General features: G+C 38.6%; 2 protein-coding genes across 2 annotated transcripts in view; both read left to right on the forward strand.

The window, feature by feature from the left end:
• Positions 1–27,301, forward strand: wnk1a (WNK lysine deficient protein kinase 1a). Its single transcript, XM_084095304.1, has 24 exons — positions 1–728; positions 1,867–2,992; positions 10,496–10,668; positions 10,781–11,001; positions 12,418–12,575; positions 14,295–14,383; positions 14,740–14,959; positions 15,147–15,435; positions 15,652–15,782; positions 18,174–18,242; positions 18,365–18,475; positions 19,776–19,855; positions 19,948–20,092; positions 20,222–20,338; positions 20,957–21,070; positions 21,157–21,211; positions 21,298–21,438; positions 21,526–22,262; positions 22,848–22,949; positions 23,048–23,481; positions 23,640–23,830; positions 23,921–24,025; positions 24,130–24,281; positions 25,457–27,301. The coding sequence occupies exons 2-24, from the start codon at positions 2,279–2,281 to the stop codon at positions 25,742–25,744; spliced, it is 4,836 nt and encodes a 1,611-aa protein (XP_083951430.1). The 5' UTR covers positions 1–728; positions 1,867–2,278; the 3' UTR covers positions 25,745–27,301.
• The window catches only part of kctd15a (potassium channel tetramerization domain containing 15a), a 572,168-nt gene that overhangs the window by 255,287 nt on the left and 289,543 nt on the right, over positions 1–27,338 (forward strand). The window lies entirely within an intron of this gene.

Consider the following 27,338-nt stretch of genomic DNA (forward strand, 5'->3'; position numbering starts at 1 on the left):
AGATAGACATTAGACAAGCAGGGGGAGTGGACAGACTAGTCCGGGTTATTGTTGATCACGAACCGGTTTGTTCATGTAACATGAATTTGTGCGATGGCGAAAATGTAGAGAATCGATGGGATGAGCAGATTGCGCAGCCTTGAACCCAGCGCGTGCAAATCGTCTACATCTGTGTGGGATCTTGAACTGTAAACAATAGAGCCACAAAGCGCTCGCGAGCGTGCTGCACCCAAAGCCAAGTTTCGTGGCGGCATATGGATATAGTCTCAAGGGCTTTCAATTGTTGTTTTGCAATCCTGTAGATGTAAATATTTTAACGTCAACTTGAACTGCGTCGTTTGCACGCGCGACGTCATGCAGTGGATGAGTGTACAAGGAAGATGAATCGAGGTCAGATGAAAGAGAATAACAAAGAGAACCTGCTCTGCAGTCTCGCGAGCAACCATTAGCGGAAGCGGCACGTTGTTGTAGTGTTTGACATTCGAACTTCGCATTATCGCTCGAGACGGTTTTGAGCCGAGGAACAGCAACCGACGTTTAGCCATTTTGGCGCATTTTTACCGGCTAAAAAATCCGTTAAGCGAGAGACATTTAGTTTCTCACTTGATTTCCGCCGGTTAAACGTTATTTCAAATACTGAGCACGCGCGTTTGGGGAATTACCGGTTAAACCTGGAGTTGGCTGTTGGTAACTGATAACTGAAGATGACGACGACGCTTAAAATTATGGTAAGTTTTGTCTTAAATGTGCTGACAAAGTGGCCGTTTGTAAAACTAAACGGGGCCATGACTAATATGTATTTATTTACTAGTAGTTCACCTTGGTTTTAGCTGCTTTTTGGTCAACACAAAATATAATAAGTGGAAATAGACTCACTTAAAGGGATAGTTCATCTAAAAATTAATTAATTCACTCGTCATTATGTCGGTTCAACCCTTTATGACTTTATTTCTTCTGTGTAATACTAAAGACAGAGACATTACGAAAAGTTACTGTTCATTTTTATTTTTATTTTTTTCATGATTGTGAATGGAGACTGGTTCTATTAAAAAACTAACGTTATCATAAAACTAGTCCACACTACTCTTGAGCTATATTCCAATTCATCTGGAGTCATATGAAAATTCTGAGAAACTAACATAAAGACGCTTGTTTAATGAAGCTGATTTTGAGGTTTGACACCTTGATTCGCCACTCATTTCCAGTCATTGCATGAGGAAAAAGAGGCCAGTAAAGTTACATTCTTCAGTAGCTTATTTTATTTTGTGCTCCTCAAAGGAAAATAGATACAGAAGTTTTTTTTAGAAGAGTCATCACTATATTTATTTTATTTTATTTGAAACTGTGGACTGTATGGTGTTCACACATGGTGAGGGTGAATCTAATTTACTAATCCCACAACATATGTTCACTGTACTGAAGATAGATACTGCTTGTTCACTGTCTTGAAGGATTTACTTCAAACGATTTGTTAAATATACAAAAAAGCAGAGATGTAAGTTACCTTAGTTTACCTAGGTTTACATTTAAATAGAATATGGGTTTTATAAATTAGCTAGTTGGGAAATCCATTGACAAAAAGAATTTGCCTTAAGGGTTAAATGTCAAAAATCAAAGATTTACTTCCTCCTACTCTGTCTTTATCTCATAGTTTCAGAATGACTGGTCTATTTTTATGTTAATAAACGTTACATCCTTGCTTTTTTTTTTAAGCGAGAGTAAACCGGTAACCTCATTTGAACTCATTTTGAATTTGCTTGATTGTGGAAAAGCCATTGCAATGTGTACAAGCAGACTTTTATGTTGAGTGTAAATTTGTTAACTCTGGCTAACCACCTTGGTTAAAGTATATTTTGTCTCTTTCAGTGAATCGGGTACAAGGGTTAAACTTTGTGCCCTGGCACAACCTAAGAGTCGAAAGTGATCATCACATTTATCAGTGGGCTAATGCCCTGCCCCCTCAGGAGACCCCCTATGTGGATTGAATACACCCCACAGTTTTTCACAGGATGGATGAGCTGGATGTGAGGTCCCCTATTTATCATCAACGTGTTTTGATCTGTGCATGGATCCTGCGTTACTTTTACCACCAAGGACTTCCTGTGCTCCTCTCCAACACTTTAGTTTGCAAGAGCATTGACTTTATCTGAACTGCTGTTTTGAGAGGAGGGAGGTTTGTTGAGTCTCCACTTCATTATCATATATTTATACTGCCTTTTTTCCATGCATGGATAGCATGTAAAGTGTAACCTGACTTTTTACTCCACTGGGTGGAGAAATGTCAGAAAATCTCAGCAACAAGATGGTTAAGTTCCTTTCCCCCCCTTCGAAGAATGTCAACGGCTCCAGCTCAGACACGCTGGTGGGTGAGCGTCTAGGTGTCGAGGTCCGCCGTCGCCACCACACAATGGAGCGGGAACTGCTGAAGGCAGCAGAGCATCGTTTTTTCCGTCGCAGCGTCATTAACGACTCCAATGCTACTGCGCTGGAACTGCCCAGCAAGAACGCAATCCTACCTATCTCAACGGACTCCCATGCTCTTGTTTGTGAACCTCCTGCCCTGGAAACCAAAGCCGTTTCTGTGGCCACACAAGCTAAAGTCTTGGTTGCACCAGAAAAGAAGGCGGATGACTGTGTAGAGACAGCCGTAGAGTCAAAGCCTGTGTCGATTGCGAATGCCGGACAGCTTCTCTCTGCAGAATTACCAAGTTTGCCTGCGGAGCTGAAGTCTGGAGATAGTGTTGAAGTGAAACGAGAGGATGAAAAAGAGGACGATGAAGAAAGTAAAGAAAAGGCACGAGTAGAGGCAGAGTTACGGGATGCTAAGAAGGAGCAGGACGAAATTGAGGAAGTTGAGACAAATGCAGTTGGGACGTCGCCGGATGGCCGTTTCTTAAAGTTTGATATTGAAATAGGACGGGGCTCTTTCAAGACCGTCTACAAGGGTCTGGATACTGAGACGACGGTGGAGGTAGCATGGTGCGAGTTACAGGTATGTTTCTTGTATTTGTAAAACTTGGCCAATTCACACAGAACCGACAGACGGCAACAGACACTTCATCGAGTTTTGTCAGATCATTGTGTTACCCTAGTTGGAATCTGTTGGCGTCTGTCTGAGCTTGTTTTCACTGATTGAACATGCTGAATCTGAATTAGAATGTCTGAGAAGGGACATGCTGTAATCTGGTGATTGTCGCCGTTGGTCTGCGTCTGTTGGTGCAGTGTGAATTGGCCATTAACCCCCCCCTCCCCCCCCCCCAACCCACTTTTTTTCAGCCGGCCACTTTTTCCATTCTCTTTTCCCATAGGGCTTTTAAAAAAGTCTTCATTAAACCATTATAAGCTATGAACCAATCCAACCAGCCACGAGGTGAATCACAAAAACTACAAACTTTGATTTGAAGCAACAACAAAAAAACAGTTTTTAAAATTGGGATAAAAAGATAAAGGTACAGGACTGTAATCTGTAATTGCGAATTACGTTACCAAATTAGATACTAGTTAAAATTCACAATTCTCTATTACAATTTCATTACCACAGCTACTAGTCTAACTAATATAAATTTAAAAGATTATTAAACACAAGTAAACAGTCAGTAATAAAATAAGAACAAATAATAAAATGACAAGCAAAAGCACAAATAAATACAATGTAACATATACAAATTAAATAAACAGTTCTTTTACATTTTTTCAGGTACTGTACACATGCGTTATACACATGCGTTTATTCATACTGTACGCATGCGTTAGCCTACTTTCTCAACTGTTTACGCTCACTGCTCACTTAAGACATAACCGACTATGTTTACTAGGATACTCACTATTTTTTTTACATAATTTTGTGTGAATCCGTCTGCTCAAGTACAAGAAGATGTGAAAGAGAGCTCAGTTTAGTATTTATATGCTGTCTGAGACGCGCTTTCTGGGCGCGCACTTCAGATGTTTGTTAAAGTTCATGCATTGTTAGGATTCATAAAAATGTTACCGGCCAACTGGCGAGTGACACTGTTTTATATACTCTCCAACGCCGATTTTTACTTTCATTTGGTGCTTGGCGAGTGTTAATTTTATATATCAAGATTCAACCCTCTACAATGCAAGTATATCACTTGCATATGTGACCAAATTTCACATTAGGTGACTAAAATTTCTTTAACCAATGATTTGACCAATTAATGCTTGAATGAACAATTTTAGTGACAAAAGTGACAACAGCCTAATAATCTTGCTGCTGTTTTTGTTAATCAAACAAAACTCTCACTGCAAAAAAAATTGCTATTGACTGAATACATTTAGTAACTTTAATTAGGATGCATCTGTATTTAATTTATATAGTGAAGACTATGCAGTGTTATTTTACATTTCATTACTAGATCTACCTGAAAAACCTGAGAGCACTATTTAATTTGTATCTTTGTTCTATTGTGTTTATTTGTGCTATTGGTTGTAGTTTGATAATTTGTTCTTATTTTATTACAGACTGTTTTCTTGTCTTTAATAATGTTTACAATTTTATATTTATTATTTATATTGATTTTTATTTTTCTCTCATTTGCATTGTTCTTGCATTCTATGTAAAAAGTCTGGCGAGTAAAATAAAGGGCGTCACAGCTTTTGACCACTAGGATAACAAAGTGCAACACTTGATTCAGTTAGCACTCTTGATCTGTCTGCTCATGGTGGTAAATCACTATCTGATCTGCTCATTCAGGTCTCTAGATTAAATATTATCTCATTCTCTTAAACCTACAACCCTGTCTTGAGCTCTTTCCGGTAAAACACCTTGTAATGACAATCTTATGACTAGTTTGATTTTTACTGAAATGCTCCACCTACACCTTTCCAAGTGATATGTCATCAGTTGGAATTGTTCTTGTTTAATTTTGCGTTCTAATCTCTCTACAAAAAGGAAGGCACTTTTACATGTCCTATTGTCACACCTTTGAAACGTCTCACCTCTGAAGCGTCTCGATACACACACCCCTGACACTTAACCCATCTGGCATTTGGCCAGTGTTTTTATAGCTGTTGTCATCTTTGGCTATAGCCCGGCGTTGTAATATCATCCTTGAATAGAAAATTCTCATTTCCTAATTCTTGGGTTATTTTAGACCACCAGGTGTGTAAGCGGTGTGACATGCAGTAAATCATAAGTTAGTGTTTGTTTAAAGTGTACTTTGAGACAGTCTAATTGCTGTGGAAGCCTGTTTCTTGTCAGAGTGAAAAAAATTAACTGCAACTCTATATCTTACTTTATTCTTTATTATATTACTTTATAGACTTCATTCTTGGAATTTGTATCTTGCAGTTGTGAATTTACACTACCATTTAAAAGTTTGGGGTTGATAAGATTTTAAAATGTTTTTCAAATAAGTCTTTTGTGCTCACAAAGGCTGCAGTTATTTGATTTGTTTTTTTTGTTTTTGTTTTTAAAACAGTAATATTGTGTAGGGATGGGTTAAAAATATAGACTTTCTATATTTAGGTTCTCATTTTGAACAAGAACATCGATTCTTAAATCCCAATAGTAAAATCTTTTAGTTTGCTGTTTTCAGTTGATGAACAAAGCTTTGTAGCACACCTCCCATCCAATAATTCGCAAAAAGCTTTTGTGTTTTGTTACTTCTGATATGAAACAGTCTCAACTTTCAAATCCTGTTTTGGCTCTCTTTAATGTGGCACGACAAATCGCTGTAGCGCCTCAGTTCAAGAGAAGCAGCAGCATCAGAGCACATATGAAATGATCGTCTCTTCCTCTTTACTACTAGATACAGCACAAAATAAAGTCTACAAAACTTTACTAAAAAACTAAAATCATTCTAAATCATTTTTTCTAATAGTTTATGAACCGTGAGAAACACAAGCTTTTTTACTGTATGCTATGGCATAATTACACAATGAATACATCCTTGCAATCATACCGCTTTTATTGGTTTATGATGTGATTAAAGCATGAGTAATCGCGGTGAGGTGTGCCTGCACAAGAGAGCATACTGACGCTGGCAGACTACATAGCAAAAGCACCTCTGTCGGAAAATCATTGGCTCTCAAGTTGTGACCCACTTAAGTATTTTTACATTTAGATACATTTTATTATTTTTGTTAAGTAGCAGTTTTTTATGTATTAATGTACCACATAAAGGTGCGATTTCAAAAGTAGGTCAAGTTTAACCACTAAAGCAATTGTAATCTGTGTAAAGTACGGTGAGCTTTACTGCCAAGGCTTGACTGCTGCTGCTCTCCACCCCCTGCCACCTCTTCTCTTGCAGAGTGATGACGAGGCAGCACCACGTGAGCTGCTGTTCTCCTGCTCATGCCCCTCAGGCGTAGCCAGCTCCATTTGAAACAAAAGCCTCTCTCTAGCTCTCAGCCTCTTTACATCACTTTCTCGCATTTCATGTCTCACTGTCCCTGTTTTGTCTTGTGCGACACAACGGTATGTGTTCTAAGCTGCACCGCTGCATAAAAGAGAAGGGCCTGTTTATCTCCCCCAGAATGCCATCTGTCTTTAGCGCCTTATGCTAAACTCAGGGATGTTCCCCTCCCACATTTCCCTCCTGTCTTGCGTGCTAAACAATATGTAGGTCACCACAAAAAGAAAATGAAAATGGATGTCAGATGCTTCTCTTTACAGAAGTTCCCTCTAAGCCTCCAATTCAATATACCAATACTCTAGTCTATTTAGCTAGGTAATTAAGTCATCATTGCAAGTGCATATTACTGACTTTCAAGTGACTGCTTGAGTTTCACCCCAATTGTCCTGCATTTGCCTTTCTCCCTGCATCTGATCTCTTTAATGGACCTCTATAAATCCATTTAGCCTTCAATAGTAACCTTAATCTATTTAAAGATATCTTTTCCCAGTTTACATGATTTGTACTTGGTACATTTACGAATATTTTATTGTTATTTTAAATTTAAGTAATTATTTGTATAGAATAGTTGTTTAATAAATAATAAATATTATTTATGTAAAAAATTAACAAGCAAAGTTTAATTTAGTTCTGGGATTTTTGTTCTCAGGAGAAGTTCATAAGCTTTGTTTATTGTTCTCTAGTGTGTGCGTGTATGTTGTTTTTTAAGGTAAAATTAATACTTTTCAGCAAGGATGCATTAAATTGAGCAAAATTGACAATGTTTTTGCTACAATGTAAAAGTCTTTACTATTAAATGGTAATAAAAATAACAAATAGATGCTGTTCTTCTGAACTTTCTATTCATCAAATAATCTGGAAATCACAGTTTCCACAAATATTAAAGGGATAGTTCTCCAAAAAATGAAAATTCTGTCATCACGTACTCACACTTATGTTGTTACAAACCTGTATGAGTTTCTTTCTTCTGCTGAACACAAAAGAAGATATTTGAAGGAATGTTGGTAATCAAACAGTTGACGGCTAAAAATAATTATATGGAAGTCATTGGCTACCGTCAGCTGTCTAACATTCTTTAAAATATCTTCTTTTCGTGTTCAACAGAACAAAGAAACTTAGACAGGTTTGGAACAACATAAGGGTTTTCCCTTCAATCAACATTCAGCTTCGCATTACAGGAAAGAAATTCATTAAAAAATATATTAAAATAGAAAACAACTATTTTATATTAAATAATATACTAAATAAGCTGTATTTTTGTGCTAATATTCTTGATGAGCATAAGGGACTTATTTCAAAAACAAAATCTTACTGGCCCAAACTTTTGAATGGTAGTGTATGACTTTTCTTTTTTACTTCCTTAATGTAACAACATGGTCATTTTAGATGGGAAATAAGCCCATGCAGATTTTAACAAAAAATGTTTACGAAGCACATGACCCCCATGAGATCACTGATTAACAATACAGGTTTATAGATAAGTGTATGAATGAACTCCCTGTGCGACCCCTTATAAGCAGTCAGACCTCTGCACTCTGTCCCAACCTACTAAACTACGCTGTCAGTTTTTAATTAATTGTTGAATGTATTTCTAGGTAATTTGTAGGGCTGTCAAAATTAATATTTTATTTATTTGTATTTTTTTTCAGTTTAATGCGTTAAAATTATTTAATGCAATTAATGCAGAATCCACTTTTTTTTGTTATCCTTTCCCTGCGCTACAGTATATGATCATGCTATCATTCATTCAAGTGCTATTAAACCAGTCAAGTACAATAAGACGCCCCCAAAAAAACTCATCTGTATTTGTGCGCTGTCTGCGCAAGCAGCTCTCTGTAACCAAACACCCGAAACAGACCCACAGAATGCCACTTCAGACAGTGCACCAGTGCCGCGTTGAGTTGTCTTTCGTGCTTGAACAGACAACACACAAAACTGTAAAAATTCTCATTTTGTTGAGTATCCTCATAAGCAATAAGTCTTAAATTGTTAAAAAGTGTTAAATGAGCGTAAAGAGTAAGTTTTAAACTGCGAACTAAAGACAAAGAGAAAATCACTTACTGCTCTTTACTGAATGACTTTTGTAGCTTTAATAAGGATTAATCTATTTTAAATTGATAATTTATGCAGTGAAGACGGTGAGTGATTGATTCCGTTTCTGTATATTTCTTTACCCATTAGACCTACAGTACTTGAAAACCTTAAAGCACTGTTTACAAGATTACATGGATCAAAAACAATAGGCTAACTTTTTTTGTGCATTTTAGCAGGGCAGCTAAAAATCTGAACCTGAAAAAAAAAAAAAAACTTTGCGTTGAGCCCTGATATATTAATGGCACAGCTAAATGTGACATTTATTACAATGTGTTTATGTAAAGATTGTTTTAAGTTCACTGAAATTAAAAGTTGTTATATGTTTTTAAAGCTTATTAAATGTTCAAATTGATCTCTCAATTATACTGCCATGTTGAATGGCTATAATGGCTAAAATTGAGAGAGAAAAATCCATCTAATAGAGACATCAGTGTCAGTGCTGGTATCGGTGATACTGGCCTTTATTTATAGTGCTTACTAGTAAAACAATTTTTTTTTTAAATATAACGTCTTTATGTTGATCCTAAATTATTTTGTAGATTCAATGTGAAAGTATTACAATATAAAAAAGTGTATTAAAAACTTTAATGTTAGGTGCGATTAAGAAGTAGTTTTTCTTTTATAGTTTTTTCCCCCTCTCGGTTGACAGCACTAGTAATTTGTGTTTCAGATCATCTCACTAATCCTAATTCCTTATCCTCTGCCTGAAGTGGTATGTGCCCTTGCACGTGAGTCGGATTCATGCCAGGAGTTTTATCCTCATGCTGGAGTTCAGTGTGCGGTCCACCCCTCCTCTGGGGAAACGCTCCCACGCTTAGCTGGCCTTGTCCTACAGGCCACAGAGTGCACCACATTTTTGGAATAGCCAAAGAGGAAGAGAGAGAAAGTAGGTTTGTCATAGGGTGGGGTGCAAAGCATAGTCCCCCTTCCTTTAACCCGCATCAATCGGCACTGAATTGGCTTTCTACCGGCCTTCACCCTGTTAAGGCGTTGTGCTAAAGATCTCGAATTGTGTTACTTTAAGTTTTAACCCTAGCTTAGTTTGAATGGCTGTCCCTGCTGGGCTTGACAAAGGCAAACTCACAGCTAAATGTTTCTCATTCCAGAAATGGCAGCTGACCACACCAAATGTAGGTCAACCAAGAAATGCCATTTGAATTGTGTGCATTGTTTTAACTGTAGTCGGACACACAGCAGTTCTATCTATTTGCTGGACTGGGTTTGAGGCAAGTACTTCGCAGTTTCATTGTAGATGATATTATTAGTGCTGCACCATCTACTTTGACTGCGAATGAGGTTTTTGCCGCAGCAGTATTTCCCCCTCGGTGAAACCATAATTCAAGACGGGACTTTTTTTTTTTTGGTCATCAAAGAAAAATGAAAGAGGTGTTGAACATGCAAAAAGCAGTTAAGGGATGCTAGTGTTTTATAAGAATCTGGTTGTTGTCTACCTTTGTTTATTTAAATCAAATAATAAAGAAATGGTCAAACTTTTCTTATCAACTGCTTTGAGTTTAAAATATTTTGAATAAAATGCGATGCACATAAATTATATTATAATGAAAATATTTTTTTTTTTTTGTATTCTCTTAGTGTTAAATATAATTTTCCCTTCTCGCAAGTGGAACATTTTTATTTTTTATTTAAGACGGGTGCCCAATCCTGTTCCTGGATATCTACTTTCCTGCAAAGTTCAGCTCCAACCCTAGTCAAACACAACTGAACCAGCTAATAAAGGCCTTCAGGAGCACTTGATAATTACAGTCAGGTGTTTTGGATCAGGGTTGGATCTGATCTCTACAGGTAGGTAGATCTCCAGTGACACGATTGATGATTTAAGATGTGGTAAAATTGAATGTTTCTGGGCAAAATCTCATGACTCATCCAGTCAATTTCAAAATGAATCTGTGCAGCACGTAAAAGCGAAATATTTCCCTATGTAGATTTCAGTGAAATTTTGCTCAAATATCGCTGTGTCATCTGCTGACAAAGTTAATATTGTAAAATATGATGATCTTTTTCAGGATCGCAAGTTATCCAAGACAGAGCGGCAGCGTTTTAAAGAGGAAGCCGGAATGCTGAAGGGTCTACAGCATCCCAACATAGTACGCTTCTACGACTCCTGGGAGTCACCCTTGAAAGGGAGGAAGTGTATTGTCCTGGTGACTGAACTCATGACATCTGGGACTCTCAAGACGTAAGTGCTCTAATTTGTTCCTGTCATATTCCTTTTTTCTTTCTTTTTTTTTAAACCATGTTTGTCTCAGAGCCCACTTGCTATGATTGACTTGTTTTCGGTGCCCTTGTAGGTATCTAAAACGGTTTAAGGAGATGAAGATCAAAGTCCTGCGCAGCTGGTGCCGGCAGATTCTGAAGGGGCTGCACTTCCTTCATACCAGGTCGCCTCCCATCATCCACCGGGACCTCAAGTGTGACAACATTTTCATCACTGGACCTACTGGATCAGTCAAGATTGGAGACTTGGGCTTGGCTACCCTCAAGAGAGCCTCCTTTGCCAAGAGCGTCATAGGTACGGCTAAGTATTTGCAACTGTGTTACCGCCTCCAAATCCATTTGAATTGGCCGACTCAGATTTGTGGTTGGGGGAAAAGCAAATCCTTCATTCCGTGTTTCTTTTCTTCCTCTGCTTCTTTTCAAAGCGCGTTTTAATAACAGTGGTGAGAAAGCAGACCACAGCGTTTCCCTGACCGATCGAACCGCAGCAAACCAGGGCTCCCGCTTTATGGAAGTTGTCTCTTGACACCCTCCTTTAGTTTAAATGTAGTTTTTCTCTGGTCTTCTGTCTTCATTGTCACAATTTCAGGTACCCTCAGACAGTGTAAGTAGTTGTGGAGCGGTTGTAGGTATTTTGTGACTCGTCTGCAGGGAAACCTGATCTGATCATGGAATAACACTAGAGCTAGAGCTGAGCCCTGGGCTGGCAGGTACCGTGAGTGATCTTTGCTCTGGTTTGGAAATTTGTGGTCTGTTTCTTCAGTCAACCATGATTTAATGATGATGATGCTAATGAATCTGTTCATTTTTTCCCCCCACAAGGAAATGCTTGTTTTCTTTCAGTGTGTCAGTGTCTGGAGCTCAAAGCCTTATACTCTCTGCTCATCTCCCTCATACTTTTAGCTTTGAGATCTGTGTGTTTTTGTTTTGTTTTGGAAGCCTTAGGCTCTAACTTCAGGTCTCCCCTTATTCTACTTTAAGGATTATTTAATGTACTGCAGTACAGACAGTAAGTGCGCAGAAATGAGCCTGGTAAGTCCACCAGTATTATGTGACGCATCAGTCTGAATCCATTATAAATATGGGAAGTTTGTCCGTGTGAGACCTTTGTCAATGGGTAACTTGGTTACTAGTTTACCTGGTGCACAGAACTTCACTTTTCAGTAAGCTATGGAGTGTGTAACATTTGAAATGCTCAACCTTTTCTCTTCACAGGGTAACCCAAAGGTAGGACGTTTTTGAAAGGTTTATGTTTTCCATAGCTAGTGCTTCGGTTTGGTCTTGTGATTAAAAGCATAAGGCCCTCTGACCATGGACTCGTTTTAACATCCTGTTTGGGCTAACATCTACAAATACATTGATTGTTTGAATTCAGGCTATCTTGTTTAGAGTCATGTAGTCAGTCCAGGCCTTCGAGTGAGTCCTGTGCACCAGTTTGGTTTTTCTCTAACTCATTCCTGCCCTTGAAGGTCTTACATGGGGAAACTTGGGCTTCTTATCACTGCGGTCTAACTGAGGACAGTTTCCCCCTTTTCTTTTTTTTTTTTTTTTACTTTCTATCCCCTTTTTGCTCTCCTTCCCTCTACCTCTCTCTTTTCTCGCAGGTTGTGCCTGAGCGGTCTTCATCGACAGCATCATCTTCCTCTCACCTCTTCACTGAGAGGGTGTAATAGGGTACTGAGAGAGTTCTGAACCATTCTTTTAATTTAAGGTACCCCTGAGTTCATGGCGCCTGAGATGTATGAGGAGAAGTATGACGAGTCGGTGGATGTGTATGCCTTTGGGATGTGTATGCTGGAGATGGCTACTTCTGAGTACCCGTACTCCGAGTGTCAGAATGCAGCTCAGATCTATCGCAGAGTCACCAGCGTAAGTCCACACTTCACTGGCGGAGGAGAGAGCCCCCGCACACTCATCCTCCCCCTTGTTTGCTGCACTATTTTAGTCTTTTTATCCCCTTTTTGCCCTCTGTGGGGGTGTTTCCTTTCTGCTTTTTTCTCACACAGTGGTAAGTTGGTTTTTTACCTCTACCAGTAAATGCTGAAGTCATGACCTCTCACAAAACCAATATGATATGAAACAAAATGGGAAATGGTACCAGACAAAAATACATGCAATGATTCAAATGTAGAAGCCTTGAGAAAATCCAGCCTCAAGTTAAAGGGGTCATGAACTGCTCTATTTTATTTATATATATATATATATATATATATATATATATATATATATATATATATATATATATATATATATATATAATAGTAGTAGTATTAATATATAAATAGTAATATTTATTATTATTATTAGTTCACTGAGGTCCACTTATAATATTATCAAGATTTTTACAACAAAAAACATCCTAATTTAGAAGTAATAAGCTATTTTCTATCCTGTTTTTGACCCTCTTTTTAAAACACTCAGTTTTAACAGGCGTGCTGCATTCAAGAGTTGGAAGTAAATGCCCACTGCTATGATGGGTAACAGTTTTGCATATTAATATAATTTTCAATGTCCTCGCTATTACATGGGTGGAATTGTTTTGAAAACTTCCGATGTTGAAAAATATCTTGTTACATAGTTGAAGCATTTGCCAACAATTTGGCGAATAAAGTTTTAAGTACTTGGAGTTACCACAGTTATAATGATAACTTACGGTGTTTGTTGTAAACAGAATTATGAATCGTTATTATAGGCTATTCATAGTTCATCCTTTGCGATAAAGTGGAAAACGAATGCATTGTCGGTTGCAGTTTTAAATAAAATGAAACGTGTTGTAATATCTTACTGATGACAAACAGAAAGTCTCGCTCACTAAATCTTTTATTTAGGATTACAGTGAATGGCTTTGATCAAAACAATAACAAAAGCAGCATTCTTTACATGCTTTCTTCCGTATCCGATAATAATCCAACTCATCAACCCCATAAATGCTTAAAGGAAAGAACAGCAAATCACTTCACTTGTGTGTCGGATTCATTATAGTTGTATATACATCATCTTGTATTTTCATCTCTCTGAATAGTCCGCGTCGAACTGTGTCTTGTTTAAATACGAATACACAGTCAAATGAAGCGAGCAAATGAACAGTGTCTTACTGACGCGATCTGACTGGAACTTGGTTAAAATAGTTCATCCACACTTACTTATATTAGGATCACAAGGAAGGCAATGCAAAGACTTTTTCCCACAACTTGGCACAACGTCTTGCAATCCTCAGAGGCATCTCGTATTGTTTTGTTGCTGGAGAAATCCTGTGTTTTGCGTCTTATATTACTACTAAATAATGTGTGAATCGGTGGGTGGGGCTAAAGAGGCGATCATAGAAGTAGGCGTTGATCTTCTGCAGAGGTGGTTTGCTGTAAAAATTTGACAATCTTAAACAAGTCATTTTCTGATCTTGGTTTCAATAAAAGCTGTTTTTGGACTGACAAGGAAGTTTTGAGTTCTTTAACTTACAGGATATTTTTATAGTACAATGACCTCTTATGTTAAAAGATCAAGTAAAATATGACTTCTCAATTCATGACCCCTTTAAAGCCATCTTTCTACATGTGTGTAATTTGATTGTTTCCTGTGCCGTGTTTACAGGGGGTGAAGCCTGGCAGTTTCGACAAAGTGGCTATTCCTGAAGTGAAGGAGATCATTGAGGGTTGCATACGTCAGAATAAAGATGAGAGGTGGGCTGACATTCACAGAACATGAGAGTGCAGTTGTCACAATGTCTTAAAGCAGGGCCTAAAATTAGCACTCGCCTGTGCCCATTGCTAGTTGGCTGGTAACATTTGTAATGTAATGTAATATACACATGTATATATTGAATGAAACACATGTATGTATTTAATAAAACGTGAGTTGTTTTTTTTAAAACTTGCTTTTTAATGTGTGCTCCCTACCTGTTTAATTAGGCAGTAGAATCTAAGATATATGATTTGTTTTGAGATTGCATAGGTTAGTTCTGTCTGGATATGCGTGTCCTAAGTTTTAAATTAGATTTTGTGTGTTTAATAGATTCATCTCCATTTTCTTTTTTTAGGTATTGCATCAAGGACCTCCTAAGTCATGCCTTTTTCCAGGAGGAGACTGGGGTTCGTGTAGAACTGGCTGAGGAGGATGATGGAATGCTGGTGGCCATAAAGTTGTTGCTGCGCATTGAGGATGTAAAGAAACTTAAAGGAAAATACAAAGAGAATGAAGCCATTGAGTTCTCCTTTGACTTAAGTAAAGACGTCCCAGATGATGTTGCCCAAGAAATGGTAAAGATACTTGGATTTCTGTTCTGTTACCTAACTCAAGATTTAAACGGTTAATTTGTTGACTTCCATGCAATTATCAATATTTATAGTAATTCCACAGACTTTCAGTACATAAAATCCCCCCTGGTCGCCTATAATAATGACTAATCGTTGTCCTTGAAGTTGAATTATGTATTTTTTCCTCCAGGTCGACTCAGGCTATGTTTGCGAGGGAGACCACAAGACCATCGCAAAGGCCATTAAGGACAGAGTGTCCCTGATCTCCCGTAAGAGAGAGCAGAGAAAACTTGTAAGAGAGGAACAAGAAAAAAGGAAAATGGAGCAGGAGAATGAGAATGATCCCTCACAGCCTGGACCAGATACTAACCCCACAGCTAAGCCCCCTGGTCCCGCTCTGGCCTCAGTCATCACGGAGTCTGAGGAACCAGAAGCAGACCAGCACCAGCAACTGCAGCAGTCTAGCGCTTCTGCTTCAAGTTAGTGTTGCAAAACTGTCATTGCTCTAATTTCCATTTAAAGTACTTTATTGACATAATTGCGTTTACATAAAACATTGCCAAAGCATTTTACACAATATGTAAAGACAAGAAAAATAAATATACAATATAACAAACAGCACTTAAAATAAATGTATTGGACATTCATCAGACATTTATGATGAAAAAATAATGTAATGTACGTATGTTTCGCAGCTATAGGTTTTGTGGACCCTCAAGGTTCAGTGACTGTCCCCGAGACTCACCCTGCCCAGCCAGGCACATCTTTCAGCACTGTACAGACTGATCCGCAGCCACAGCATACCATGACCCATCCACAAAGCATGGTGAGACATTTCCTATCTATGTTGTTAAAGTCTAGCCTGGTAATACCAAACTCTGCTACTTCGCTTTGCTTCGTAGACAGAGTCTGGCATGGCATAATTGAAAAGCGTTTTCTTTCTCGCGGGGGGGGGGGGGGGGCGCGGCGCTTGTCTGAAGTTTAAAATCATTGGTTACCCGTAAGCCAATCACATAACGTTTGGTTATGGCGTGTGTTATGCGCATGCTCAGCCGCATCTAACTTCCATCTGTTCCACTGTTCCATCTAACACATGTATGATGCGAAAACAAAACCATCGAGCGAAATACCGGAGTGAACATGGCTGTGAACGACTTTTGCAGATTTTGTGAAGTAAATCTACACATCCACGGTACAATCAGCGTCTACGTCACGGCTCTCAGCCCGCCCTCTGTTCGTTGATTGGCCGGCTGTTTTCAGGCCGGAGGAAAACGGAAAGCTCTGACGCGGTCTCAGACTGAGTACAGAAGTGAAATGAAATTGAGCGGAAGTACGAAGTCTGACGTAGTCAGGCTAGTTAAAGTCCCCCGTAGTCAATAATTTTATCCCTTAAAATACATCTTTGGTCACCAAAATATAAACTTCCTCATGCCTTAAAATAGCTTGAATGTATCTCTACACTTGCTTCATGTAGTATATGCAGAACCATGAATATGCAAATTAGCCCCTCACTCACACCAGCTCAGAGATCCACTCAGTCAACTTTACTGCCGTAAACGCTGCACAATGGCAAGTGGAAATACTGGTTTAATTCAGCCATGTACATTTGAACCAGAAACTGATTCTGAAGAAGCGGAATAGTGAATTTCTCAGGCTCTTCTAGAAGTCGATGTATCAGAATGGTAATGTGTTTTATGTATCGCTCTCTACAACGTCGGACACATTAATATTATTCATTAATACGGTAATTAATATGATTAGCCTTTTCCTTGACTATGTTATCAAACAGCTAAAAATGTGCTGCTAATGTTACACAAACCATATTCCTGTTCGCCATCTCAGAGTTAGACAGCTGCCTTCTAAAAATGAGTATCCTTAGAACGTCAGAATCACTTAGAACGTCAGTGCAGAAAGGCATATAGTTCATCATAACATCATAATATACATCATATACATAATTCACCCGCTATATTGCTAAATGTACCTGACCTTTCTTATCAACAGAAAAATGTACCTGTATAACTTGGTTTCTCTTAGACTCCCCTCTTTCGCAGCAGTTAATGATATGCTAAAGGCACTTTAAAGTGCATAAGTCACTTATGTTGACTGAATTGGTTACAACATATTTGTGACATGGAGAACAAGGGCGATTTCAAACCATGTTTTTGAGACTGTCTTTGGTTCACTGCAGTTTTAAGGAGAAAATACTTAGTAATAGTGTTGACTTATGAATTTGCTCATGGATTGCGCTTTTTAAAAACCCCACATAGACATATAAACAACATTAAAAACTTGATTTTCACCACAGGGGGTCTTTAACCCTTTCACACGTACGATCACACCGGTATGATCAGTCTAGGCTGGTCACTGGAGCGTACAATCACACCTGTTTGATTAGAACGGTCAGTGCATCATGTGATCATCTGCTAAATTCAAATGTGCTTTCGCGCGTTGGCTGACGCTGAGCCAGAGACGGACGCGCTCAGCGCTTGTCATGTATCAACTAATCAGTGTTTTCAACCACATAATGTTTATTTTAGGTTTCAGACATTTAAATTAAAGTATTTTTAAAAAAACAATACATTTAGAGTTTGTAAAATACACACTGATGTCTATAGAAGCAGCAATAATAATAATTTCCATTATAATTAGACGATACTTTTTATTCATATCAGATACACATTGTGTAAGTAACTTTAAAGTTTACTTTATTCTTCTTTCATGTATTTCGGGAGAAGTGGATGAATTCACGTGTTGTAAATCCAACAGATCCGATTCTCTGAACTGCGTCTGCGGCACAAACTAACATGGCGGTGCCATCACGCATATAGCTCAACTAACGCTATCGTTATAAAGGTGTTTAAACAACAAAACACTTCCACTTGCACATATTTGACAATCGGAATATCAGATATTTCATGCTATAGCTAACAAATTTGTGAATATTTTGAATAAAAAATGCAAAATTAAATAAAAGCAGCGCTATTGTGTCTGTGGTGACAAACAATGATGCATCACCATGGAAACAATAAAGTGATACTTTCTAAATAATTGTCGCCTTGAAAAACTCACGCTTGGGGGTCAGCCAATTTTAAACTTGCGTGTGAAAAGGTAAAATGTTTTGGTTTTCTAACAAAGCTAGTTGTGTTCATCTGAAAACAAAACACTATATTCTTTGATTTTTATGTCTTAATTGCTCATTTCTTCTCCACATCAGTCGCAGCAGGTGAGCAGTACTTTGTCCCCAGCCCCCCTCCCCCAGACTGGAACTACGGCCACACCTCAGGTACACTTCACGTGATCAATAACATAATGACAAAAACATCTTGCTCTATGGATCTGTTGTTTGTTAAACATATACCAGAGTTATAAAAGCCCTTTTAATGTATACATGAACTCCTCTCTCAGATGATGGGACAGGCAGCCTCTCTGCCCCCTGCTGTTCAGCCTACCGTCCCCGTGCAGTACCATCAGCCATCTCAGGATGGCACTGGACTGCAGGGCCCTCAAGTCTTACAGGTACAGCATGAATAGTGCCCTCTGGTGGCTGATATTACATCTTCCATTGGCCTGCATGTTGCTTGATGAATGTTCTGTGCTTTATGCACAACATCCAGCTTATTGGCAGTTCATGCATTAATACTACTGTTCTTTACTTCTCCATCTCTTTCTTGCATGCTGGCTGCTCTAACATGTTTGTCAGATATGGGCATGTCAACTCAGTCCTCCTGTTTTCTCACCACCTCCAAATGCTGAACAACTCTATTTTCTATATCAGGCTTGTCAGGTACTAGCTGTGCCTAACACTGGTGTGTGAATTAGCAGTTTGCCGATGTGGGTTTTTAGTTCTGATAACAATATCTACAATGCTGAGGGCTGATATAATGCTTATGTGTATATTAAAAAAATGTAATGTGTATTTAAAAAAATTGTTTTACACTTTTACACAATATTTTCGCAAATTATTTCAAATGCTAAAAAAAAAAAAACATTTTATTTTTATTCAAGTATGTTGGTAGATTTTGAAACAAGCTATATTCAGTGAATTTTGAGGAAATATTGTGAAAAGAAAATGTTCTTTTAATGTCAGTAATTTAGTGTACTCGACCATTAAAAAATTTGGGGTTGGTAATTTAAAAAAAAAAAAAAACTTTTTTTGAAAAGTCTCTTAGGCTCACCAAGACTGTATTTATTTGATTAAAAATACATTAAAAACTGTGTCATATGATCCTTCGGAAATCATTCTAATATGATGATTTAGTGCTCAAGAAATATTTCTTATTAATGTTGGAAACTACAGAGCCCCTAAAGGGACCTTTGCAAAAATAAAAATATGAGAAAACTATTCCGTGCGCACGTGAACGTTTTTTTTTTTTCTGGATTCCTTGAGTAGAAAATTTAAAAGAACATAATTTATTTGAAACACACATCTTTTGTAGCATTATGCATGTCATTACTTTCACTTTTGATCAATTTAATGCATTCTTGCTGAATAAAAGTATTCAAAAACTCTTACTGACCCCAAATTTTTTAAATGCCAGTGTGTGTATGCAGACATTATAAAGGCCACTGGCCAACGTCCTCTAGAAATATTGGCACCAACCATTGAAAAACCCTCTGAACAGTATAACTTCCTGTTACCTCACCCTCAACACCCTCTCCCCCCAAATCCTTGTAGGCTTGAGTCACCACAAACCAACAATTTACAACAAGCCTTTTTGTCTGGATGAAGACCACCTTCTCCATGTGATTGTTTGTTATAGGTGATTATGATTAAGTCACTTGGATTCTAAAATTCTAATTTGATTCTCTATTACAGGTACCACTTAGTGTGTCCCAACCGCAGCCAGCAGAGCAGACACAACCTCAAACATCTCTGGTTCCAGCCTCCACGGAAAGGTGAAACATCTTTTTAATAATTCATGTGTATTTTGGTATATTGACCTTCCATTAGAGAGAAGTTGAACCAATGATGTTTTTGGTTCCCTCAGTGGCCATTCCGATCCTGCATCTGGTCTGAGCGATGGGAACGAGGGCAGGCACGAGGGTCGCTCTATGAAACGAGCCCAACGTCGCTCTGTACGCAGCCGCTCACGCCACGAAAAGATGGCTAAGGGCAAGCTCAATTTGCTGAATGTAAGTTACGCCCAAATCTAATATTTGTTTTTAATATTGGTATGTAACGTTGTGTGACCACGAGCACAACGATTTATAAGTTTATGAAATAATATAATTTCATTAAAATATTGATCTTTGTTTTTGTAGATTTCTAATATTGGTGACAGAGTCGCTGAATGTCAGCTGGAAACCCACAACAGGAAGATGGTCACATTCAAGTTTGATTTGGATGGAGATAATCCTGTAGAAATTGCTGAAATTATGGTATACTTTTCTCTCTCTTACTCTCACCCTTTTTCAGTATAGTGGATTGGCATAGACCTCCATTCAAAATAATAATGATTTGATATGTATTCGGTTGTATTTAAGATGCAAGATTTTTATTATGACATGTTATGTTTTGTGCTGTCTGTTTTCACTCTCTTAAGACAGAACTGGGGGTTTACATAAATGTTACATCACACAAGCATTTTGAAATTTTTTCACAAAGGCAAAAACCTAGTGCATGTATCTCAAGACACGTGTTTTAAAACTTATTTTAACATGATAAGGCATCTTACAAATTTGTAATCATACGTGGACGCGAACACAACGGTCAAGATGTCCATCTATTGCATGTTCACTGTGGAAAATGAGCACAGTGAAACAAAAAGAAAAAAAAAACTTTGTGTGAATTGCCTGTGGGAAGGTGAAGTCTGTGAAATTTAAAAAGGGATTATAACTACTGATTAGAACACACCCCTGAGTTGGACATACCTTCTGCTGCAGAAAGAAACTATGATTTAAAAATGTATTTATTTGTAAAATAATTTTTTTCACCCCTAATAGTGGAGCAAGATAGTTTTCCTAAGTTGTATGTAACTTCTCTTCGTTTTGTATCAGGTCAATAGTGATTTTATCTTGGAGAGCGAGCGGGAGTCCTTCATAGAACAGGTTCGAGAGGTCATTCAGATGGCAGATCAGAAAGGAAAAGCTCTGAAAAACAGCCAAACTCAGGTATCTACTATGATTTTCAGACCATAAGAATACATTTGAGAAATAATTTGTGGACTACAAATTAAATTCTCCCCATAACACTTCAGGTGATCAATAATTCGGCCCAGCAAGTACCTGAAATCTCAACATCCAGTGTGCCTGGTAAGTGTTCTTTGTAGTGATGTTTTTACATTTTATCTGCCCCCATCTTGCATCCTGTATCATTTGTCATATTTCACATTTAACAGGTGTGCCACCTAGCGTAGCAGCACAGGTTGTACATTCAGCAGGCCGGCGCTTCATAGTAAGTCCAGTGCCTGAAGCAAGACTACGGGAACCTTTGTTTGGACCTCCTTCTGCAAACACATCATTTGAAGACTCCACACCAGGTCTGATTTACACATCTGCAGAAAAAGATTGCTTAAACATACTTCAAAACATTCAGACTGATTTTATCCATCCATTCTCATTTCCAGCATCTGATCCCACATCAGCCAGCAGTGTTCAGCAGGAACAAGCCAACTTTGCCCCTGGTTCAACCCAGATTTCTGTGGTACCTGCCACACCTGGAGGTCTTGCCCCAGAGAGCTGCATTCCTCCTACTTCTCAGTCATTATACCAGAGCCCTGTGCCTACAGCCACTGCAAATCTGATAACAGTCACCACTCAAGAAATCACTCCTACACCATCTACCACCACTCAGCAAACCAGTACAGGGAGGACATCCCCTTCCCCAGCTCCAACTGAATCACCAGAACCACGTCGGCTGTCAAGTCCTACCCCTTTCCAGACTCCTCAAAACGTGGGTCAGCAGGCTGAGAGCAGTGGCTTGGATCAAACTCAAGCTACCATCCAGCAGGTTCAAGTCGGCCCCTCTTCTATCCCTGTGACACAACCAACTGGGACAGATGGTGAGGGTGATGTACAGGGGAAGCCACCTGGAATTGAAGACATTCACGCTTTAGACAAGAAGCTGCGTTCCCTTTTCAAGGACTCCTCTCAGAGCTCCTCCACTCAACCTGATGGATCTGGAGAGCCATCTACATCCTCCCCACCCAACACTATCACTCCTGGCTTGGTCTCCAGTGTGACGCCTCCCAGTTTGTCTCTCAGTTCCAGTGGGAACTTTGCACCCGGTGCTTTTGCCTCCGTTGGGACACCTACAAGCCATGCCCAGACTTCATCTGCAGATCCGTCACCACAAAGGCCACAGGTGGGGGAAGTTGCTAATTCAGCGTCTATATTGGTATTTGGATGACATGACGCTTGTATATCAAAAATTCAGTTCATGTTGTTATTTTTTACTAAAACTATTACAAATTAATTCAAATAAAGCTGAAATAAAATATAAATATTAGTGAAAAAATAGAAATGTTGCCATGGCAACTAGCTGAATTAAAAATTAACAAAATTAACAAAATGTAAAAAATAAGTCAATCCTTCTTCCAAAATGTGTCTTGTCTTGTCTTGATTTATATATAGAACTGTACGCAATTCCCGCAATTTGTTATTTGCAATATATATATATATATATATATATATATATATATATATAAACAAAGATTGGACCGTGCACACTGACATGTTTCCTTATTTAAACTGTAAGAAAAAAAATTGCTTGTTACATTATTCGTCATGAGAATACACAGACTACATTTCTAAAAACTTGGCACATTAATTTCAAACTTTTTTTATTTTATTTTTTGTTTATTCTTTTACTGTAGACACTCTTATTTGTCATTGACCCATTATTACATTGTTATAGCATTATTACACTTTTTTGCATTCTCTTTTAAAGACCTCCACAGCTGTAAATCAACCAGATGGACAGACAAGCACTGAGGAGAAAGAGCCAGTGACATCACAACTCGAAAAAGCTTTCAAACTTGGCCGATTTCAGGTAGCCTTATAGACTTCTCTGTGTGCACTAGGGTTCATATTTTAATGCCTGAAAGATTTAAACGGCAAGTTCATGCACATCCTCGGTCTACGTTTCAGGTTTCTGTGGCCAGTGATCAAGACCCAGGCAGTGCTCCAGATCCAGCAGTAGTAGTCTCATCTTCCTCCATCACCCCTTCAACAACATCATCGTCATCCTCCTCCTCATCACCATCATCTCTCTCTAGCCCTGAAAACACAGTTCATAAATCTCAGACCCCTCCCAGGGTCAGCCCTGAACCCGTCTCGTCTATCACTACAGTCGGCCGCTTTCAGGTGACCTCCAGCACTGACATCAAAGTGGGCCGATTCACAGTGACCCCAGACGAAGAAAAGACCTTCTTCATAAGCTCTACTGAGGGACCGGACATCGCTAAAGAGCCTAAAATGAACGCTTCCAGCATGTCCATCACCAATCACTACCTCAGCAGTGACAATGACTCTGAACCAGAAGATGAGGGCCTTAAAGGAGAGATGAACAAGCTCAGGGAGAGGTACCTTGATCTTTTTTTTTTACCTCAATTGTTCATGTTTGACACTGTATTTTATCCAAAGCAAATTACCAAAAAGGAATAAAAACAATTTGTCGTCCTCATCAACAAAAGCAATTAGTTGTTATCAATTCGTGATGCCCTTTTATTTCTTTTTGCAGACATATGGTTGAGATCCAGGCATTACAGAATAAACAGAAAAAGGAAATCGAGGAACTCTTTACACGTCTAGGCAAAACGCCGCCCTCTGTGGTGGTCCCTCCCACCGTGGCCATTGCGTCAGGAAGGCGGAGACCCACTAAGGGCAAGGGGAATCGGTCAAGAAGTGGTAGTGGCACCGGTTCCTTTCAAGGTATCAGAGCTTAGTGGTTTACATCCAACTGTAACATCCTGCTCAGGCCTTGTGAACAAATGGCTTAAACTGTTGTTTGGTTTTGTCCAGGGAACAAGCAAGCTGTACAGAGTGGTCAAAATTCAGTCAATCAGTCTGCCACTGCGAAGACTTCAACTTCTGAAACCGTACCAAGCTCAAATGTTCATGTGCAAGGTATGACTCAGTATTTTAGTTGAAGTAATGTTTTCTTTTTTCTTTTCTTTTTTTTCAAAATGCTCAAGTTCTTCTAATCGGTGAATATTGATTGTAACTTGTAGGAACCACAAGTCCATTGAGAGAAGAGAACGGACAGAGCCATGACCAGGACCAAGCCCCAGCTACTAATCTGCCACGCAAGGGCACATTCACTGATGACCTCCATCAGTTGGTTGATAACTGGGCCAGGGATGCCAAGAACATGATGCCACAGGTAATAAGAACTACTCCAAAAAGAACACACATGCTCATGATGTACGATAATTCTAAGTCACTAAAAATATATTGAACATAATTTCGTTCTGATTTAGATTATCAGTAAATGTTCACAAAATAGGATACATGTATAGCCAGCAGGGTCAAAATTAATGGCGGCTTAGGACAAAATGGCATAAAATTAACAAATTAACCCCAAATTCAAGAAAAATGTCCCTGTACATTTAAAATAAATCTACCACAGCTATCACGATTAAAGTGAAATGTGAAAATTAATGTAAAGTGTCGATTGCAGAATTACATAGATCTGCTCATGTTGCATCAGATTTCTTTTTACACGTGTTTGCAGCGTTGAGCATCATAACCAATCACACATTTCTGTTGAGCTTATAAATGCAGTGGCCAATCGGAGGCATTTAGATTAGTCACCTCATAAATTTTGTCTGTAGCCAGAATATGAAGTGACTTTTTTATGCATAAAATATAAACATATTTGTGTCACAACTGAAGTATATTTTGGGCTTTAATAGTATATACACAATTTTCATGTAACATCACACCCTAATAGAAACACCCACCTTTTTATAAGGTTTGTACTAAGTATTAATGTAGTAAGACCGTGATATTAAAAGACCAAATTCAATATACAGCTAAATGGTGATGCATACTATGTAGGCAAGCAGCTGAACCCAGAACATAAAAGCAATGTGCCGTTTCCCACTAAGCATTTTTCCATAGAACACCATTATAAATAAACCGTATTTATATTCTGGGCTCATCTGCTCGCCTGTATATAGTATGCATCATCAATAAGGTGCATTCTGAGTTTGATCTTTTAATATCACCATTTTAATATATAAAGGCACTTTATCTGTTTTTCACATTATAACATTTTAGAATGTTCCACCTTTTTAGTGATTGAAATACTGCAGCAGGTGCTGTATATGGATCACAAGTGCCCAAAAGTTGCATTTGTTCACATCTTTTTGTTTTTATTCTGTTGTGAGATGATCTTAATATTGCCTGAAACAGTTCTGTGGATGTTTTGCCCTGATAACTATGACTAGCTAGATGAGCAGGTGTTTTACATCATATTGTGCATTTTAGCATGCTGTATTGACCGATCAAGATCAAAACCATGTTTTATAATAAATAAACTGTCTTCCTCCTCAGATGTTGCCACGTAAATTCTCTGCACCAGGTCAGCTTTGTTCCATGGGTGGTCACATGCCGGCCAACGTCAACTCCACAACTGGACGGAAGGGTTCACTGTGTGTGAGCAATCAGCAGTTTGGCTACACCTGTCCCACCTACAGCATGCCTCAGTGGACTCAGGGGGCCCCGCTGTCTTCCACTGCTCCCCCTGCAGGACTGCAACCGGGCTTCCTCGTTCCCTCAGGAGCTCACCAATCTGGAAACGGCTGCGGGTCAACCAATCTACGTACCACTCAGGCGAGCTGAAACAGCTGTTGATGGGTTGGTACAATGTGGAGAGAAGCTGTGCCTCGCAGGGTTGAGATTATCGGGCCTAGTCCTTTAAGTGGACATGTTTTATCTGACAGTTTACATTGGAAAGACTTCTAGGTCCATATAATGTGACTCGGGTTATTCAAATTTGACCTAACCGGCTGATAGATGAATGTGTACATTTGATAAAAAGGCACAGAAAGGGTTAAACTGGGTTAAGTTGTCTTAAACATCATATATATAGCCTTATAGTATATGGATACCATCCTTGTTGTAATAGTCAGGCAGTGTGACCAATGAGATACAGTGATGGTGTTGCAGTTTGCCTGCAGAAGAGACGCTGACATGTTAGTGAATGGATGGAGAGATTGAAAGACTACACCACCAACACAAGTCTCAATGGGCGCCGACTGTACGTATCCTACAAATGAGTCTAGAATGTTGGAAGATGGATAAAGAAGGTAGTTAGATGTAACTGCATTTGAGACAGTCTTCTGTTTTCATTTACTTAAGTTGGAGTTTGAAATAAAAGGAAGAGAATGTGCAATTGAGGAAGGTAAAAGTAGGGTTTTATAGCTCTTCGTACTTGCACGTATTTCATAGCATTGTTCATTCGTGACCTTTTTTTATATATATATCATTTATGGTGAACTTACAATAATACAGTGTATCTTATATAGACAGTCACCACTACTCCCTGCCCACACCCTTTTTTGTATGTACGTGGATAGATGTCTTAGTTTGGATATAGATGGTCCTTGAGAGGGTGAGCATCCTGTATGCATATTAAAGAAAGCATATTTCTTCATCCAATCACATATTACTTTCATTTTGAAAGAAGCTAGCCTTAAACCACGGGACTATGTCTTCCCGTCTTTAAAATGTCATATAAACATCATAGCCCATGCAAATTTGGTCAATGAAATACTTGATTTTGGGCAAATCAACGTTTTGGTGACCAGCTTTGTTGAGAAAAGATTTAACATGGTGCATTTGACTGCAGCAACAGAAGTACAGTATTAAACTACAGTATATCAGACCCCCCCGACCCAACATTTTTTCTATACCACAAATTGAGTGCCAATCGTTTGCGGAAGTGACGTCCCGTCATCTCTGAAATGATCCGCTTGACTTCTCTAGAGAAGGTAAATGTTACTGCAATGCAGAATACGCGCCGTTTAAGGTTTAACCGAGTGGGGAGGGTTATTTGTTACTTTTGATACTTGACTGCACAGATCCAAATACTCTGTAATTGACCAGAACCACATTTAGAGATAGTGAAACTGAGGAAATGCCACTTATCACAATCACACTCTCCTGTCACATAACTGAAATTCTGAAAACTGCATGTTTTCACAATCCACATCTCACACAAATGAAAACAGCATTAAATTTGTGGGTTCAAAAATTGCTGCTGCTGAAGTTTTGTCAATTCGTTTCATCCAAGGGTCTTTTTGGTGAATATATGGTTTTATGTATCAGTCTTGTAAAAAAAAAAAAATGTATATATTCAAATGCTTAATAAAACATTTTGGACTTTTTCTCCTCCTACTACATTGTGCTTTTTTTTTCTTCTTTTTAACAAGGT

This window comes from Abramis brama, assembly GCF_963993115.1.
Source record: "Abramis brama genome assembly, chromosome: 20".
NCBI classification, from domain to species: Eukaryota; Metazoa; Chordata; class Actinopteri; order Cypriniformes; family Leuciscidae; genus Abramis; species Abramis brama.